Source organism: Taurulus bubalis (assembly GCF_910589615.1).
Source record: "Taurulus bubalis genome assembly, chromosome: 2".
Taxonomy (NCBI): domain Eukaryota; kingdom Metazoa; phylum Chordata; class Actinopteri; order Perciformes; family Cottidae; genus Taurulus; species Taurulus bubalis.
The window spans coordinates 37,410,597-37,425,126 of NC_136590.1; the positions used below are offsets into that span (position 1 = coordinate 37,410,597).

The window sequence follows — 14,530 nt, forward strand, 5'->3', positions numbered from 1 at the left end:
GGGGAGAAGCTGCTCCGGGGGCCCGAGTCCGCCGCACGGACACCGCGGTGACCCAAAGTTACCGTGCGCGCGAGCAGGAAACGATGCACTGAAGGGCGACTTGGTCTTCTGGTGGAAGGAAACCAACAAACAACGACGCCAGCTCCGCCGCTGCAAGCTTGTGGCTTTAGCTGGTAAGTTTGTTTACCTTCCCACTCGGTTAGCTCCATGGCGGTGGACGTGGGGGTGTCGCGTTTAGTTTGGTTTCACGTGAAAACATCCCCTCAAACGAGCGGTGGGTCCGACTTTACGTGAGCTTACGTCACCGTTATCTTCGCCGAGGCTCTCGTTTGTAGTACATTAGGAGGATTGTGTGTTTTTGTTGTGGTAGAGCGACTGTACGTCTGTAGCATCGTTACATGTGTAGTAGCCTGTTGCTGCATCACCTGGCTTTTACATAAAAATATAAGTTTTTATTAATGTTCACTTTTAGAAGTAGTAACTAAAACCTAAATAGACTGAATAGTCTTTCTCATGCATGCACGTGTGTTTGGATATGCATTACTATATGGTTTAATTTATTGGTTTAATTAAAAAAAAAAAAAAACATATAGGCCTCTATAACATACTTGAAAAAAATATACACAAATAGCCGCTACAAAGACAATAGATTCTGTACGAGCATAGATGTGTATATGCAAAGATGAAAAGATCTCAAATGAAATGGGAGGCGAACTACATATATATTGCTCAGTCCTATTGGCTTTATATTGATGATATAGGTTTATCTATTAAACACAGTCCAAGCCAAAGTGGCACCACAGTAATATTGCACAAACATTTTTACATTTATGTATATTATGTATACGGCTTTTCTTGACACAAGATTATCTTAAATGACTTAACGGAGAGTGAATCTACTGAAGTCAGCAGCGAACTATGTAAAAAAATTATAATATTGCAAGTCAATGTTTGCTCAATCTCGCAGAAGATGTCAGGTTAAAAAACCCACGGTTCATGTACTTCTGGGCTCTGTGCGAAAAACACTAATCGATCGTGAAGGTCAAAAGTGATACAGATGACACAAATGACTACTAGAAAGTCAAACCTCCTCACGGAAATATTGTCTAAAGTCTGCAATGTGAATCCTACATATCAATGTGACAAATGTTAAATTGATTGTTGATTTTTGTCTCAACTTTCTTGCTACAGGGTTCGTGTCAGATGGAGGACAAATTCACCGCAGTGATCCTGTCCGTTGATTTAGAAAATCCAGCTGCTATGCCATCCGTTGGACTGCTTTTGTAAACGCGGTAGCCGTGGCTTCTCGGAAGGTAGACGAGCGGCCGAGCGACACCATGGATTTGGCTTCGGCGTCTGCGCAGCTCTGCGGTCCCGATGACATCACGGAAGAGCCTCAGCTGGATACGATGACTGCGACGGTGAAATCCCAGAAATCTGGAAAATTTAGAAGGACTGCTCTGACATTTTTTGGAGTTCGCAAAAGCATCTGTATTTTACCGAGTTTCTTTGGAGGAAGGAGTAAAAATCCGAATAAGTGGTCTTCGAAGAAAGGAATCAGCAAAAGCAGAACGCACGATGGGCTGAGTAAGGTTAGTCATGATGACGATCTGAGCAGTCGGTGCACCTCAGCTAGAGATTGTGAGTACCTTGGCCAGAGGGACTCGGCTGGAGAGCTGCACAACAGCTGTCTCAATGAATGTAGTCACTCCACTGCTGAACAGAAATCACTGACTCTTACCCGGCAGAAAAGGGGTTTGAGGAGCCTTTTTCAAAGTTTTAGGTATCACAGAAACCACAGAAATGTAGGATTGGATAAGACTGAAATGATTGCAATGACCTCGCCTCGCTGCAAGATCGAGGTGCCTGTTGTCCAGGACAACACCGACCAGTATGTCACAGAGTGCCTGGCATCTGAACCTGATGTGCCTGACTTTGAGGATGTTACATGTGATGTTTCCATTGGTCCTGAATGTATCGCTGCTGATGAGATGCCATCGGAGAAGAGCGTGGAGCCAGGCAGCCCGAAATCCGAGCTCGATGCTGAGATGTGTGATGAGGAAATGGAGGAAGTGAATTTGATGGCTGTAGTTCCCAGTGAATTGAAGGAGAGTTCGAGAGGACACAGTGAGCCTTGTCTGAAACTTCAGACGATATCTGAGCCCACGTTGAAGTTGGAAACACCCGCTGGCTCATCGGATCAGTTGAACCTGATTTATGGGGACGTTGCATCACTAAAGAGCTTTGATTCACTCACCGGCTGCGGGGACATTATTGCAGATCAAGAAGACGACAGCATCACGGAGAGCACCGTTTCTGGAGAAAGGAGCAGAAGTGGAGGAAAGAGGGCCTCTTGTTATCTCACTTACCAGGGTGGCGGTGAAGAAATGGCTTCACCCGAAGACCTGGATGAGGAGTGTCTTCATGATTTCTGGGGAAATAATGCGTCCGAGGAAATTTGCTGCACCTGCAACCAGGATCACACAGACTTGACTCCTGACACGACCAGTTCTCACAATATGGACTTACTGAACAGTAACAGTGCCCAGCAAGCCAGTGGCATGGACGCTTCTTCCATTGCTGATGTGTTAACGCCTCAGAGTGAGCATCAAGAATCGGTTCCAAATAGTGACGAGGGCTACTACGACTCGACTACACCAGGGCCGGATGACGGAGGAGAGAAAACTGACAGGCTGAGGGCAGACAGGCTACCCAGGGACAGTTACAGCGGCGATGCTCTCTACGAACTCTTTGCACCCGATGAGAGTCTCATCAGTCCACATTATGAGAACAAATCAAAACTGCCCAGTTCCAAACAGGGCGAGTACTTAAGTGAGCCGGTGGATGTGACAGATTCTGCCTTTGTTCCAGACATGAATCGATTACAAATAGCCGCTGAAATGTATGAGGTGCGCGACTTTATCGAGAAGCCGAGCACGTGCAGTAAATCCTCGGAGGTGGCACAAAATATGGTTGGTCGGCAGGAAATCGGTAGGATTAAGAACTGTAATTTGAGTTCAAAACCACAAGCATCAGTCAACAGGAATACCTTCGAGACAGATGTTTTTGATGAGAAGGGAAATATGCCCGCTCCCACTGAAAAACGGACCAAATCCGTAAATGCTGATTGTGAGAAACGGCACAGCAGCGTATCATTCGGAAGCACGTCCGACCCCGATTTTGAAACGTTTTGCGAACCCAAAGAGCAACTTCTGGAGGAGAACAAGCCTGTGGCTTTACCGTACAAAAACATCAGCTCTCCGTCTCCGGATGAAAGCAACGACTTGGATGATGGGCAAACTGTGTGTTTCTCTCAAGCGCTTGTGGACTACACAAAACGCGCTAAAATGCTGAGTAACTTGGACAACAGCGTAGATGATTTGGAGACAAACTCCGCCTTCACTCCAAACATGCAGGCCTTACCTACTATAGTCACATTCGACGTTGTGGATATGCACAACGAGGGCGAATACGATGAGCAGATTCAGATGGAGCTGGAGGAGGACATCTCATCGCCCTATCAGGAATTCGAAGAGAGCTACCTGCAAAAAGATGCGTTTGCCGAGTGCGACTATCAGATGTTAGACCTGTATGAACAGAACCTGATCAGCAATAGGTGGGCCATCGCTAGTCTCCCACGGCACCTCGGCCTCACGAGAGTCAGCCAGTCCATGTCTAATCCGTTGTCTCTAGACAGGAGAAGCAGATCTCTGGACACAGAAAGCCTCGAGTTGAAGATGCCTGACGGATACAGAGAGAACCGAGCCGCTATCGGTTCTGGTCCAACCGAAAGGGACTATGAAAGGGACTCCTCGTCATATTACAAAAAGAATGTACTCGTGTCTGCGTCAGATGTCAGAGACAGTGGCAGCATTATGGCCTTTTCATGGCAAACAAGGTCAGAAATGGCTTTAAGCCTTCCCCTGACAGATGGGGAATTCAACGAAAAAGATCAGAGTCGCAGTCAAACCCAAGTTAAGCGCAAAATATTTCCGGGCTCATCCAGCAGCGAATGCGCCAACAGTAAATCGCAACTTTGCTCGAAGCTGTCGGACAGAGTGTCCTGTGATTTAATTTCACAGAATACAGAGCCGTGCAATAGGCAGTGTCGCCTTCCTTCGCAGTCAGATTCTTGTTTACCTCATAGCACCTTTGTTTATACGGGAATGACGGACGATGAATCCGATAATGTCGACGAGGAGGATGTTTTTTGTAAAGCTGCCACCAATTTGCAGTCCTATAATCCGCGTGGTAAAAGCAGACCAGTCTCCAGCAGGGAAGGGATATCTCATACCGCGAGTCCTCTGAATACAGGCGTGCCCAAAGGCGAAATGACACCCAGGGACGTTGCTTGCAACAAACTCTCGGAGGCAACCTTCAATTAATAGGCTCCTGGCATTGAAATCCCACTTGTATGTGCTAATGAGTGCTTTTATGTTGCATCCAAAGGAGTAACCGTTGCGTAACCGTTGCTTAACCTGTACAACAGATTAATTTAGAAGATGCCGTATGCCGTGAGGGACGTGAAACTATTCAGAAATGTGGAGAGTTCTCTCACTGGGAAGTCTGCTTTTCCACAGTAACAGCAGCTTGTTTCACAAAGGCCACGTACAAGTCCGTCTATTGAAAGTGTTTAAGCAAGTAATAGTTTCATCTGAGTTTGAAAGTGCTCACAGACTCATCTCATTAAGCTACTGTGTTTGACTAGATTTTTTATACACACATGTAGTCTCGGTGTCCAGGTATCACTGGTAAGGCCATGCTTTGCTTAATGGATCTTCATCCGCCCTGTTTCCATAGGACAGCCAAACGGGGCCAGCCAAGTCTGACTTTCTTTGCCGATTGCCCCGAAACACATGTGCTTATGCTTTAAGTGCCGGCTTATGTTTGTGTTTACGACTTTCTTTCACAGCCTCTCTTTACTTCAGTAAGGCTTATGTAGGTCTGTCATGATGTTCAAATATACTATGTTTAGCTGTTTTCTTGAGGTACCTCATTTCAGGATCACATTAACTGTTGTGCTTCTGGCCCGACAAACCGAATCGGCCTTACTGTGGCTGTTCTCTAACCGTTTTCCAACAGCTTGACCACCTGTGAAGTTTAAATTCTTACTGAAATGATTCACTCCATAATTGCATTACTGTATGCTTGTGGAAACGTAGATGGACTTTGTTTTGATTTTGAAATGATATGTCAAAAGATAAACTGGTATTTTCATCGTGTATCATTTTCTTGTGCTTTTAATGTTTGATCGGTCAGCGGTTAAACTGTCAGATGATGTAGGTTTTTTTTTTATAGTGTAATACTGAAGAAATGTCAAAGTATTTGTATTTATATTCTCAGCTATTTGTACACTCTTAACATTGTATTCTGAATGGTTGTTACAAATTGGCAATATTGGTTTTCTTTATGTTTTTTATTAAGTTACACCCATGTTACGTTAGGGGGGTTCCTTTTGAAAATCTGTTACTATTTTTGTCACAGTAGGACACTGCCTTATACAAGAATAAACGCAACTTTTTTTTCCCTTTTTTTTTTTTCCCCTCACTTGTACAACATTCAACACACATTGGTGACGCATGTTCACACTGACACCTATGAGCAGTTTTAAGTTCAACTGAACACCTGAGGAGAACGTGAGAGAGAGTCTGGTTCAAATCCAGGACGTGGCTTGACCAGGAGTTGATGTGAACCTGCTTGCACACAATTTAGAAATCACTGCTACCTGTCTTTCATGTTCACCAGATACATCACTTATTTGAATGCACAGCTACCTGCTCAAGCTTCTTCTGCAAGTCACATAACAGAGTACAGGTCTAGCTAATGTGAGTTCAAACTAAAACATTCAAGACCAGATTTCATTATAAAAATGTACGATCCGATTTTAATTAATGATGACGTTATTCCCATTATCTGCCCTGGCTCGTGACCCGTGGTGTCTTTTCGCCGCTTGGATTACTTGTTTCCCTCGCGCTATCTGGCAACCCGGACTCAACTGCGACAACGCCAATGGCAGCAAAACAGAGCTGTTACAGGCGAGGAGGATGACAGCAACAAGGTGAGACGAGCGCCGCCTTAAGTCACCGAGAGCGGGGGAATACTGCTAAATCACGGAGAGACTGTCGTTGTGCGGCCGTGTGCCGCTTCCGCTTGAAATAGTCAACGGTATTTCAACTTTATCTCAAGTTACAGTAGTATTCTGGGGAAAAATGTCAGCGCACGCTCACAAGCTATAGAGCTAAGTGACGTTAGCAACCTGACGGTTAAGTAGAGCCGCTGGCTGTAATTACTGTCGCGGTAACGGCAGCGAACGGCGGAGCGTTGCGACCGTTAACTAAACACAGACCGGGTTGCCGGACAAGCTTGGTACCGATAACCGCTGCCTTAACCGCTCTCGAGCCGTTGACCGACACGGATAACCCGAAGTAGGCCGGTCAGTTAATGACGCTAAACCGTTGACTCCGGCTGGCCAAGTAACGGTAAACTAGCGTGCTAGCGCGTGCTAAGTGTGACTCGGGGCCTTAGGATGTCAAAGCAGCCGCTCTCTAGTCAATTTAGAGCACAAACGTGACGTCGTGTACAGCGGTTACATTACGGCACTGTTCAGAGAAAAGTGCATCGTAAGTATGAGCGCTCTGTGGCTGTCATCTTGTTTAACCTTGCTTTTCACCCTCTTCTACTCATGATGCTGTTGCTAATGATATCAAGCCATACTTGAGTTTTTTGCTTCTATTGACGTGTCAACTAGTTTGCTGATGGATGCCGTAATAAATCCAGTCTAGGTTCATTTCACAGTTCAGGAGCTTTTTATGTATGATCACTGTCCTCGGGATCAATGCAGACTTTGGATTTGGTTGTACGTTCGTGTAGTTTGCTGTGAAGTCAAGGAGGAACTGGCTGAACATGATAATTCATCTCGATACCTCACTTTCTTTATGCTTACTTTTAATATATATTACCTTTTCCTCTCAGTGATGAGAGGAAAACTCAAAAAAATATAGAAGTAGAAGCTCCCATCAATAGAGCATCATTGTTGGTTAGAAGTTCATGCAATGTTCCTGACAATCAATACACTTGAATGATATAAAGCAAGTTAACACATACTTAAGACAGTAACAGTATCGAGAATAGGTGCAACTTTATGTTATGTATTTGTGGTGCGAGGCAGTGATCCAGATTTTTCTGGAGGGAGATTAGCCTGTTGGCCTAAAACGTGAGGAGTAATCATCCATGTACCCAGTAATGACATGTGGCTAAGTTTGTACTTAAAATGACTGAAATGACTTCCCTTTTCCCTGCCTGACTTCAAGCTAGACTGTTTATAGTGAATTTCCATAGAAAGTTGTTCAGCAACATAAGCCGTTGACACTTAGACAATTTTTTTTTTTATGAATGACAAATCTTCTTTTCTTGGTGAAGTGTTAGCTTGACACACTGGAAGAGATCATTGATCTAATGAGGGTTAAGTGAGATAGGAGCACAGTGGCATCATCTGATCAATGGAAATAAGAATACGTTGACAGCTACCTTCCCCTTGGATATGTTAAAGCATATACATGACCAAAAATGTACATTCTTATTTATGTTTGTAAGGTTATTTCTAGGCATGGATATTCTTCACGTGCACTGTTTTTTGCAGAACACACCGACTACATGTTGCAGTGGCCGCTGTTCAAGAGAATCTCAGTTTTGTAGTTTTGAGGTGAAAGGTCTTCTGAAAGGTGCTTGCTAAGTCTGCTGAAAGTGTCAGAACTATATAACGCAGTTATACACAGTACTCTTATATGCCATTCTGTCATTTGTCTCATATGACTGCAGGATCTTTTTTTTATTTGTATTTTTTACAGTGCTGGCTGCACTTCACTTTTAATTTGTTAATCTTAATTGCAAGATATCCAACTAGCCAAGTGGCACATGTGTAACCAACACTGACCATGGTGCAGTATATCCCTGCTTTATACTGGATACCATGTCGGGTCAGCATCAGCAATGTAAAAGATGGCTTCGGGGACCTGTTGCTATGAAACCGAACCACACGAGCCTGTGCATGTGCAGAGATAGTCTGGAGGCCTTGCTGATTCTCTGCCTGTGAATCTGGAGGTGGATGGGAAAGGACTGGAAGAGCTCTGCCCCCTTAAACATGTTGTAAAATGTCATAAATGGCAGTGGGATGTGTGATTTCCACAATAGTGCTTCAATAGCACCCTTTTCCCCCTTAGTTGATTGAAATGTTTAAACCTAAGAGAGCGTGTACACAGCTAAAAACTGGGAGGTAAAAGGTATGCATTTGGAGCTGTAGATTGACCCTCAGAATATCTATCAACCTTCAGGGTTTCCCATGAATATCAGTCTTGTGTATTACCTGAAGAAGATGTTGCCAGTGACATAGTATTTGCTAAATAATGTGATTTAAAAAAAAAAAAAATTATCACAAAATATGCTGCTTCAATAGTTTTAGTGTAGATTTGTAGTGTAGCTGTACGTGTTCTGCATTTACTGACTGCCTGAAGAGAGATGATGAGCTGTGTTTGTGTTAGTCGTGACTGGTAAAAAGGAGTTAGCTGATGACAAAGCTGTGTTGCTAAGCAACCCACATCATGGGGCTGCGCCTCTTGAAGCTCGAAGCCGGGCTGCTATCGTCTCTCTCTGCAAGACCGGAGGAAAGCGGAAAGAATGCACTCGTCGTCCAGATTATTGGGTGACCACATGTGAAGATGCACACATGTTTATGCTGCACCTGCAGTCCCGCTCCGTTTCAGTGGGAAGCAGCTTTGTTCCCTCAGGAATCCAGTTTGTCTGTCAGAGGGCTGGAGGCGCAGGGATGCACTGTGCAGCCCACACTTTGTCTCAGGTTGTGTTAACTCATGCACTCACTCCACGTGTGTCTGGCTCGAATGTTGCTTGCGAGACCAGTAAGGCTTTTGTGCTCATATAGACAAGGGTTGTACTGCAGCACATTAACACGTTCAGTGCTGGAAGAGAGAGGTTTTCATTTCAGTGCAAAGTCAGCCAGAGAGACGGGGAAGTCAGGTTGAGACGTTGCTGTCTGTTCTATCTATACTTGTACATATTGCACCTACACGCAAGAGACGATCAAGGACATTTTCTTTTTTTGTATCTATGTTGTATCTGTTTATCGTGAAAAAGTACACGTTGTTTTGCTATAGTTTGAATGTGCAGTTACTTACAGCTTTAAGTACATCATTGGTTGTAAATGTTTAAGAATTGGAGCGTTTGTAGCTGTGACATACAGCTTTTTACTCAGAACAGGAGTGACGGAGTATTTACCCGTCCAGTTTCGCCAACAAACACAACAAAAGATGAACTCTGCCGTTTCTGAACCACATACAGAAAAACACAGTCAGACAGGGAGACCATGCATATGTACCTATTCATATCAGTCCTTTTCCTGTTCGGCTGTGTGTTTCTTTTCTTTTTTTTTTCCATCTTTGTGCTGGTGACTAATATGTTCCATTTGTCTGACTAGGTTTGTCACTTGCCCCAGATAGCAGTGTTTCCCACAGGTGGGACAATTAATGGTCTACCACAAGTAGGGTGGGCCGCTGAAGACTGAGTTAACGCCCACATTTTCAAAAGCTATTTTCATGTGAAAATGTTTTGCATCCACATTAGCGTCGAATCAGAGTTGTCATCATTTGCAAATTTGTCTGTCTTTTTTTTTTTTGTGGTATGACTGCTATTTAGTCTTGTTGTATAAACATTACATGTTGACCAGCGGTGATTAAAATCCTGGCAAAATAACCACAGATCCATGTGAATGACAGCTCTGCTTTTAGAGGCGACTAAAGTTAACTTTACTGGCAAGGTGGCCCACAGCTACGGACCCCTGTTGGGCTAGCTTAGGTAATCGTTTTGCAAAAGCTCAGTTTGCTCTGTACACACTGAAACATCAAGCCACAGTTTTAAGATTTACACACCCTGAGAACCATTTTGGGAAAGCTCCGTTTTGGGCGGGGGAACACCTGTTTAACTCTGGAGTGAGTGCTGAAACGACAAGAAAAAGATATATTCACAAATTAAATCGTCTTTCTGTGGATCTTCTCCAAAGTGCATAAAAAGATGACTGAATTCACAAGCTAACAAAGTAAAATGTTTCATTCAAGTGGACTCTTTGCCTATGTTTGGGAACACAGGCAAATGATTCCTTTTGTTTCATTTAAAATTGAAACTCATCATTGTGTTTTTGCTCTCTTTCAGGATTTAATAGTTTGATTTTGCCTGCCCACACGTGTTACTTTGGCTCTAAACAAAGAACCTGTGGCGCTAAAGTCCAGCATTCAGTATGATTCCCTGGTTGCGGTGGAGGTGAGGAAGCATGGGGTGGAAATTTGAGGTGTCAAGACGAACGTGATGACAGTATGGTTGATGGTGGAGAAGCTCAAAATGGAAAAACGCCCATGCAGGGAGGAGAACATTGACTCAAGCGAGGCCCAGCATGCCAGTGATGATTCTGAGGATGGAAGCAGCTCGGAAAGCGAACCAGAAGAGCAGCAGCACCAGAGGGTTCGGGTGAAGAGCAGGTGTAAGAAGAGGGAGCCATTGGCTGTCGCAAAGCCCCACCGACAACTCTGTCGCTCTCCATGCCTCGACCGGCCCAGTTTTTCCCAGGGTAGCACGGCTCAAGATCTCCGCGAGGATGACACCGGCGCCGGACCAGCGATCAAGCCCGCCAGTGACAGAGAGTACCAGACTAAGATGGAATTTGCATTGAAGTTGGGCTATTCGGGAGAGCAGGTGGAGACGGTGCTCAACAAGCTGGGGGCTGCTGCGCTTATTAACGACGTTCTCGCGGAGCTGGTGAGGCTTGGAAACAAAGTAGAGCCTGAAATCCAACCTTGTGGCAGCATAGCAACATCAATATTACGGCCCCCATGTGTGAAAGAGACTGTTAGCCCAGATGTGTCGGTGGAAGACGACTCTGCAGAAACGTTTGATAACCTCAGGCCCATCGTCATTGATGGCTCAAATGTGGCAATGAGGTAACACACTTGACACACACTCACATTTAATTGGTCTTCACTTGATGCAGAATTCACTTCTGTTGCGGAAACATTTGCCTCTAATGAATGTCCATTTTGTGAGGTCAGAGAAGTCCTTATTCCACACTGTTTTCTTTTCTAGCCACGGGAATAAAGAGGTGTTCTCGTGCCGTGGTATCCAGCTTGCTGTTGAATGGTTCTTGGAGAAAGGACACAAGGACATCACTGTGTTTGTCCCAGCCTGGAGAAAGGAACAGTCTAGGCCCGATGCCCTCATCACAGGTAATAAAGCTGTTTTGTGAGGTGGTTGCTAATTAAAGTGGCGCTTGGCTAATTGATAAAATACTATAGGACCTGAATGCAGACCATTGCCATCCAAAATGCTCTGTGCTATGGATTTTGGTTGTTTTTTAGGGCATTTGTGATGAGCTGTTCAATCAAAATGGCAACTTACTTGACACTTCTCCTTCAGATCAAGAAATATTACGCAAGCTGGAAAAAGAGAAGATCCTGGTCTTCACCCCATCTCGGAGGGTTCAAGGAAGGAGAGTGGTGTGCTATGACGATCGCTTCATAGTGAAGCTGTCTTATGATTCTGATGGAATTATTGTGTCAAATGACAACTACAGGGACTTGCAAAATGAGAAGCCAGAGTGGAAGAAGTTCATAGAAGAGCGTCTCCTCATGTACTCGTTTGTCAATGACAAGTAAGAAACCACAATTCATTCTTATAGATTCCAAAGTATTTAGAAATGCATTCTCGGCCTCTTTCACCCATGAGTGAAGTCATGAATTTTGAGGATAAGGTAGTTATTTAAAGATAAGCTATTTCATCCACTACTATACAATGTTTTTTTTTATATCAAAGCTGGTTGGTAGTATACATTATTTATTCAAAGCTATTATGTGTGACATCATCTATTTAGTGATTGTATTCTGGCCTTTGCTCATGAGAGAATCAACAGCGACTCCTAATGCTGGAAATAATGAAGCTGACATTTTCTGAATTTTTATTTTAAATAGGTTTATGCCGCCTGATGATCCCTTGGGAAGACATGGTCCAAGCTTAGAAAATTTCCTCCGCAAGCGTCCGGTTGTTCCAGAGCACAAAAAACAACCTTGCCCCTATGGTAAGTTCTCTAATTGTCTTTTCAATTCATGGTCTGAATGATGTTGCAGTTTTGTTTGCAGAATGTGTACTTTTGTTGACTTGATGTACCCTTTCTTTTAAACAAGGGAAAAAGTGCACATATGGACATAAGTGCAAGTACTATCATCCAGAGCGCGTCAACCAGCCACTGCGTTCGGTGGCCGATGAACTACGGGCTTTTGCCAAATTGTCTGCGGTGAAGACGCTGAGTGAGGGAGCTTTAGCTAAATGCGGTATTGGTCCGGCAACTCTAAAGGGGGACGGCAGCTCCGAGGTCAAACGGGTGGCACCCAAACGTCAATCTGACCCCAGTATTCGCTCAGTGGCCTGTGAACCTCTTGAGGCGCTGTCCGTCGCGAGGAAGTCTGAGGCAAATTCAGTGCCTTCCCTTGTGTCTGCTCTCAGCGTGCCCACCATGCAGCCCGCCAAGAGTCACGCAGCTGGGGCCTTGAACACACGATCAGCCAGCAGCCCGGTGCCAGGCTCTTTGCAGTTCGCACACAGTTCTCTGGAGCACATGTCCAGTGTACAGTACCCTCCTATTTTAGTTACCAATAGTCACGGCGCCTCTATTACATACGGTGACCAGTTCCCAAAGTATGACTCAGTTAGCGACCATGGATATTATTCACTGCACAGTGATTTTTCCAATATGAGCATGAGCAGTATGCATAATGTCGACAGTTTCTGTAGCATGGAGCACGAGCATGGCGTGTATAAGAGGAATCCTAGCCACTGCATTGAATCCTGCCTCAGCCATTCAAACAGTGACTCCTTCTCCTCTTATGGGGACATGTACCCAAGCTCCGTGGACAGTAGCTTAGAGGAGAGCATGAAGGGGCAGCAGCAGTCTCCTGCTCAGGGTAGGATGCACGCGTTCTCCCATGGGTTTCGTCATGAGGCACTGTCTAGGGTACAGAGTTATGGACCTGAGGAACCCAAGCAGGGCCCCCGCAAGCTGCCTGGATCTCGACTGGCCCCACACATCCAGCATGTTGCAGTGGGAGCCAGGTCCAGCTGTCCCGGAGATTATCCCCTCACTCAGAATGTCCTTCCACCTTTGTCCTCGCAGCCCACACGATCTCTTGGTATGACTCGCATGGACAGCATATCAGATTCACGGCTATACGATAGCAACCCAATGAGACAGAGGCGACCTCCACTGTGCCGTGAGCAGCATGCAAGCTGGGACCCTCTGCCTTGTGGTAATGAGTCCTATGGATATCATTCATATCCTTTGAGTAACAGCCTGATGCCGTGTTGCGAGCGAGTGATGGTCCGCAGCATGCCAGACAAAATGGAACAGATCTGGAACTCGCCATGGGATATGCCGTCTGCAGCTGAACATCAAGAGCGGTATGTCATCCCAGACCACCAGTATCAAACATATCGGAACCTTTGTAACATCTTTCCTGCTTACGTAGTCCACTCGGTAATGGAGAAGAACCCTCATTTGACAGATCCACAACAACTTGCTGCCATCATTGTCACAAAACTGAGGGCATTCCGTTAAGCAGTTCATCGTATTAAACATTCAAGTGATGTGATAAGGGAAATACAGATTTTGATTGCAAAGATAGGCACTTGTTAAAATGTTGCTGCATATGCAACATCTGCCCTCAGGAGTTTTTTTTTATTTTTTTTTTATGTCTCGGGTGAGGAAATAAGATTTTACATCACTAAGATGACTTTGAAGTAATCAACATAGAGAAAGTTTGTCTGATAAGTTTATCTCAAATTGTAAGATGTTTCACATTTGAAAGCTACATTTTTATATAAAGTGTGGTGCAGTACACCTTATTAGAAATCTGCTTCATAACACATTCATACCACCTGAGCAGGAGCTGCATACCAGCTTTGTTCCATATCCACAATTAACTCAGCCTTTGTCCAACATCATTCATTCTAGACGATATATACAGAATAATCCGCCAACATTTAGTGGGGCTGTTAAATGTCCACTAGATCAATTCTGAAAGTGTTTCTTTGATTCGATTAATAACATTTGTAATGAAAATGATGTATGGAGCTCCGGACTGTTCACCATTATGTTAAGAAATAAGTTATTATGATATAAATAACCACATGAATATATTGGGTAAAATACAAAATGAAACAATCTGTACATTTATTGAAGAAATAATTAGATTTATTTTTTTATTTTTTAAGTTCCCTTAAAAAAAAATGTTTATATCATAAAGGCGTTTTCCACAATGGCGCTTAATGTCCTGTAACTTTTTATTACATGTCAGAAAATGTAATTTATTATTTCAAAATGTCAGTTTTCATGACAGTGGTGATGTCACCACCCTGTCACCTGTCAACCCATCACATGTCCTGCTTCTAGTTAGCAACCTTAACAACTGCTATCATATTTACT

The 14,530-nt window shown here is 44.2% G+C and overlaps 2 protein-coding genes across 2 annotated transcripts; both read left to right on the forward strand.

The window, feature by feature from the left end:
• Positions 1-207: 207 nt before the first annotated feature.
• amer1 (APC membrane recruitment protein 1) lies at positions 208-4,385 on the forward strand (the record flags this gene model as incomplete). Its single annotated transcript, XM_079237899.1, has 2 exons — positions 208-290; positions 1,247-4,385. 2 exons carry the CDS (start codon positions 208-210, stop codon positions 4,383-4,385), a joined length of 3,222 nt encoding a protein of 1,073 aa, XP_079094025.1.
• A 5,902-nt stretch (positions 4,386-10,287) lies between these two features.
• On the forward strand, positions 10,288-13,663 carry zc3h12b (zinc finger CCCH-type containing 12B; the record flags this gene model as incomplete). Its single annotated transcript, XM_079237279.1, has 5 exons — positions 10,288-11,000; positions 11,143-11,282; positions 11,473-11,707; positions 12,024-12,130; positions 12,237-13,663. Exons 1-5 carry the CDS (start codon positions 10,372-10,374, stop codon positions 13,661-13,663), a joined length of 2,538 nt encoding a protein of 845 aa, XP_079093405.1. The 5' UTR covers positions 10,288-10,371.
• Between the last annotated feature and the right edge of the window lie 867 nt (positions 13,664-14,530).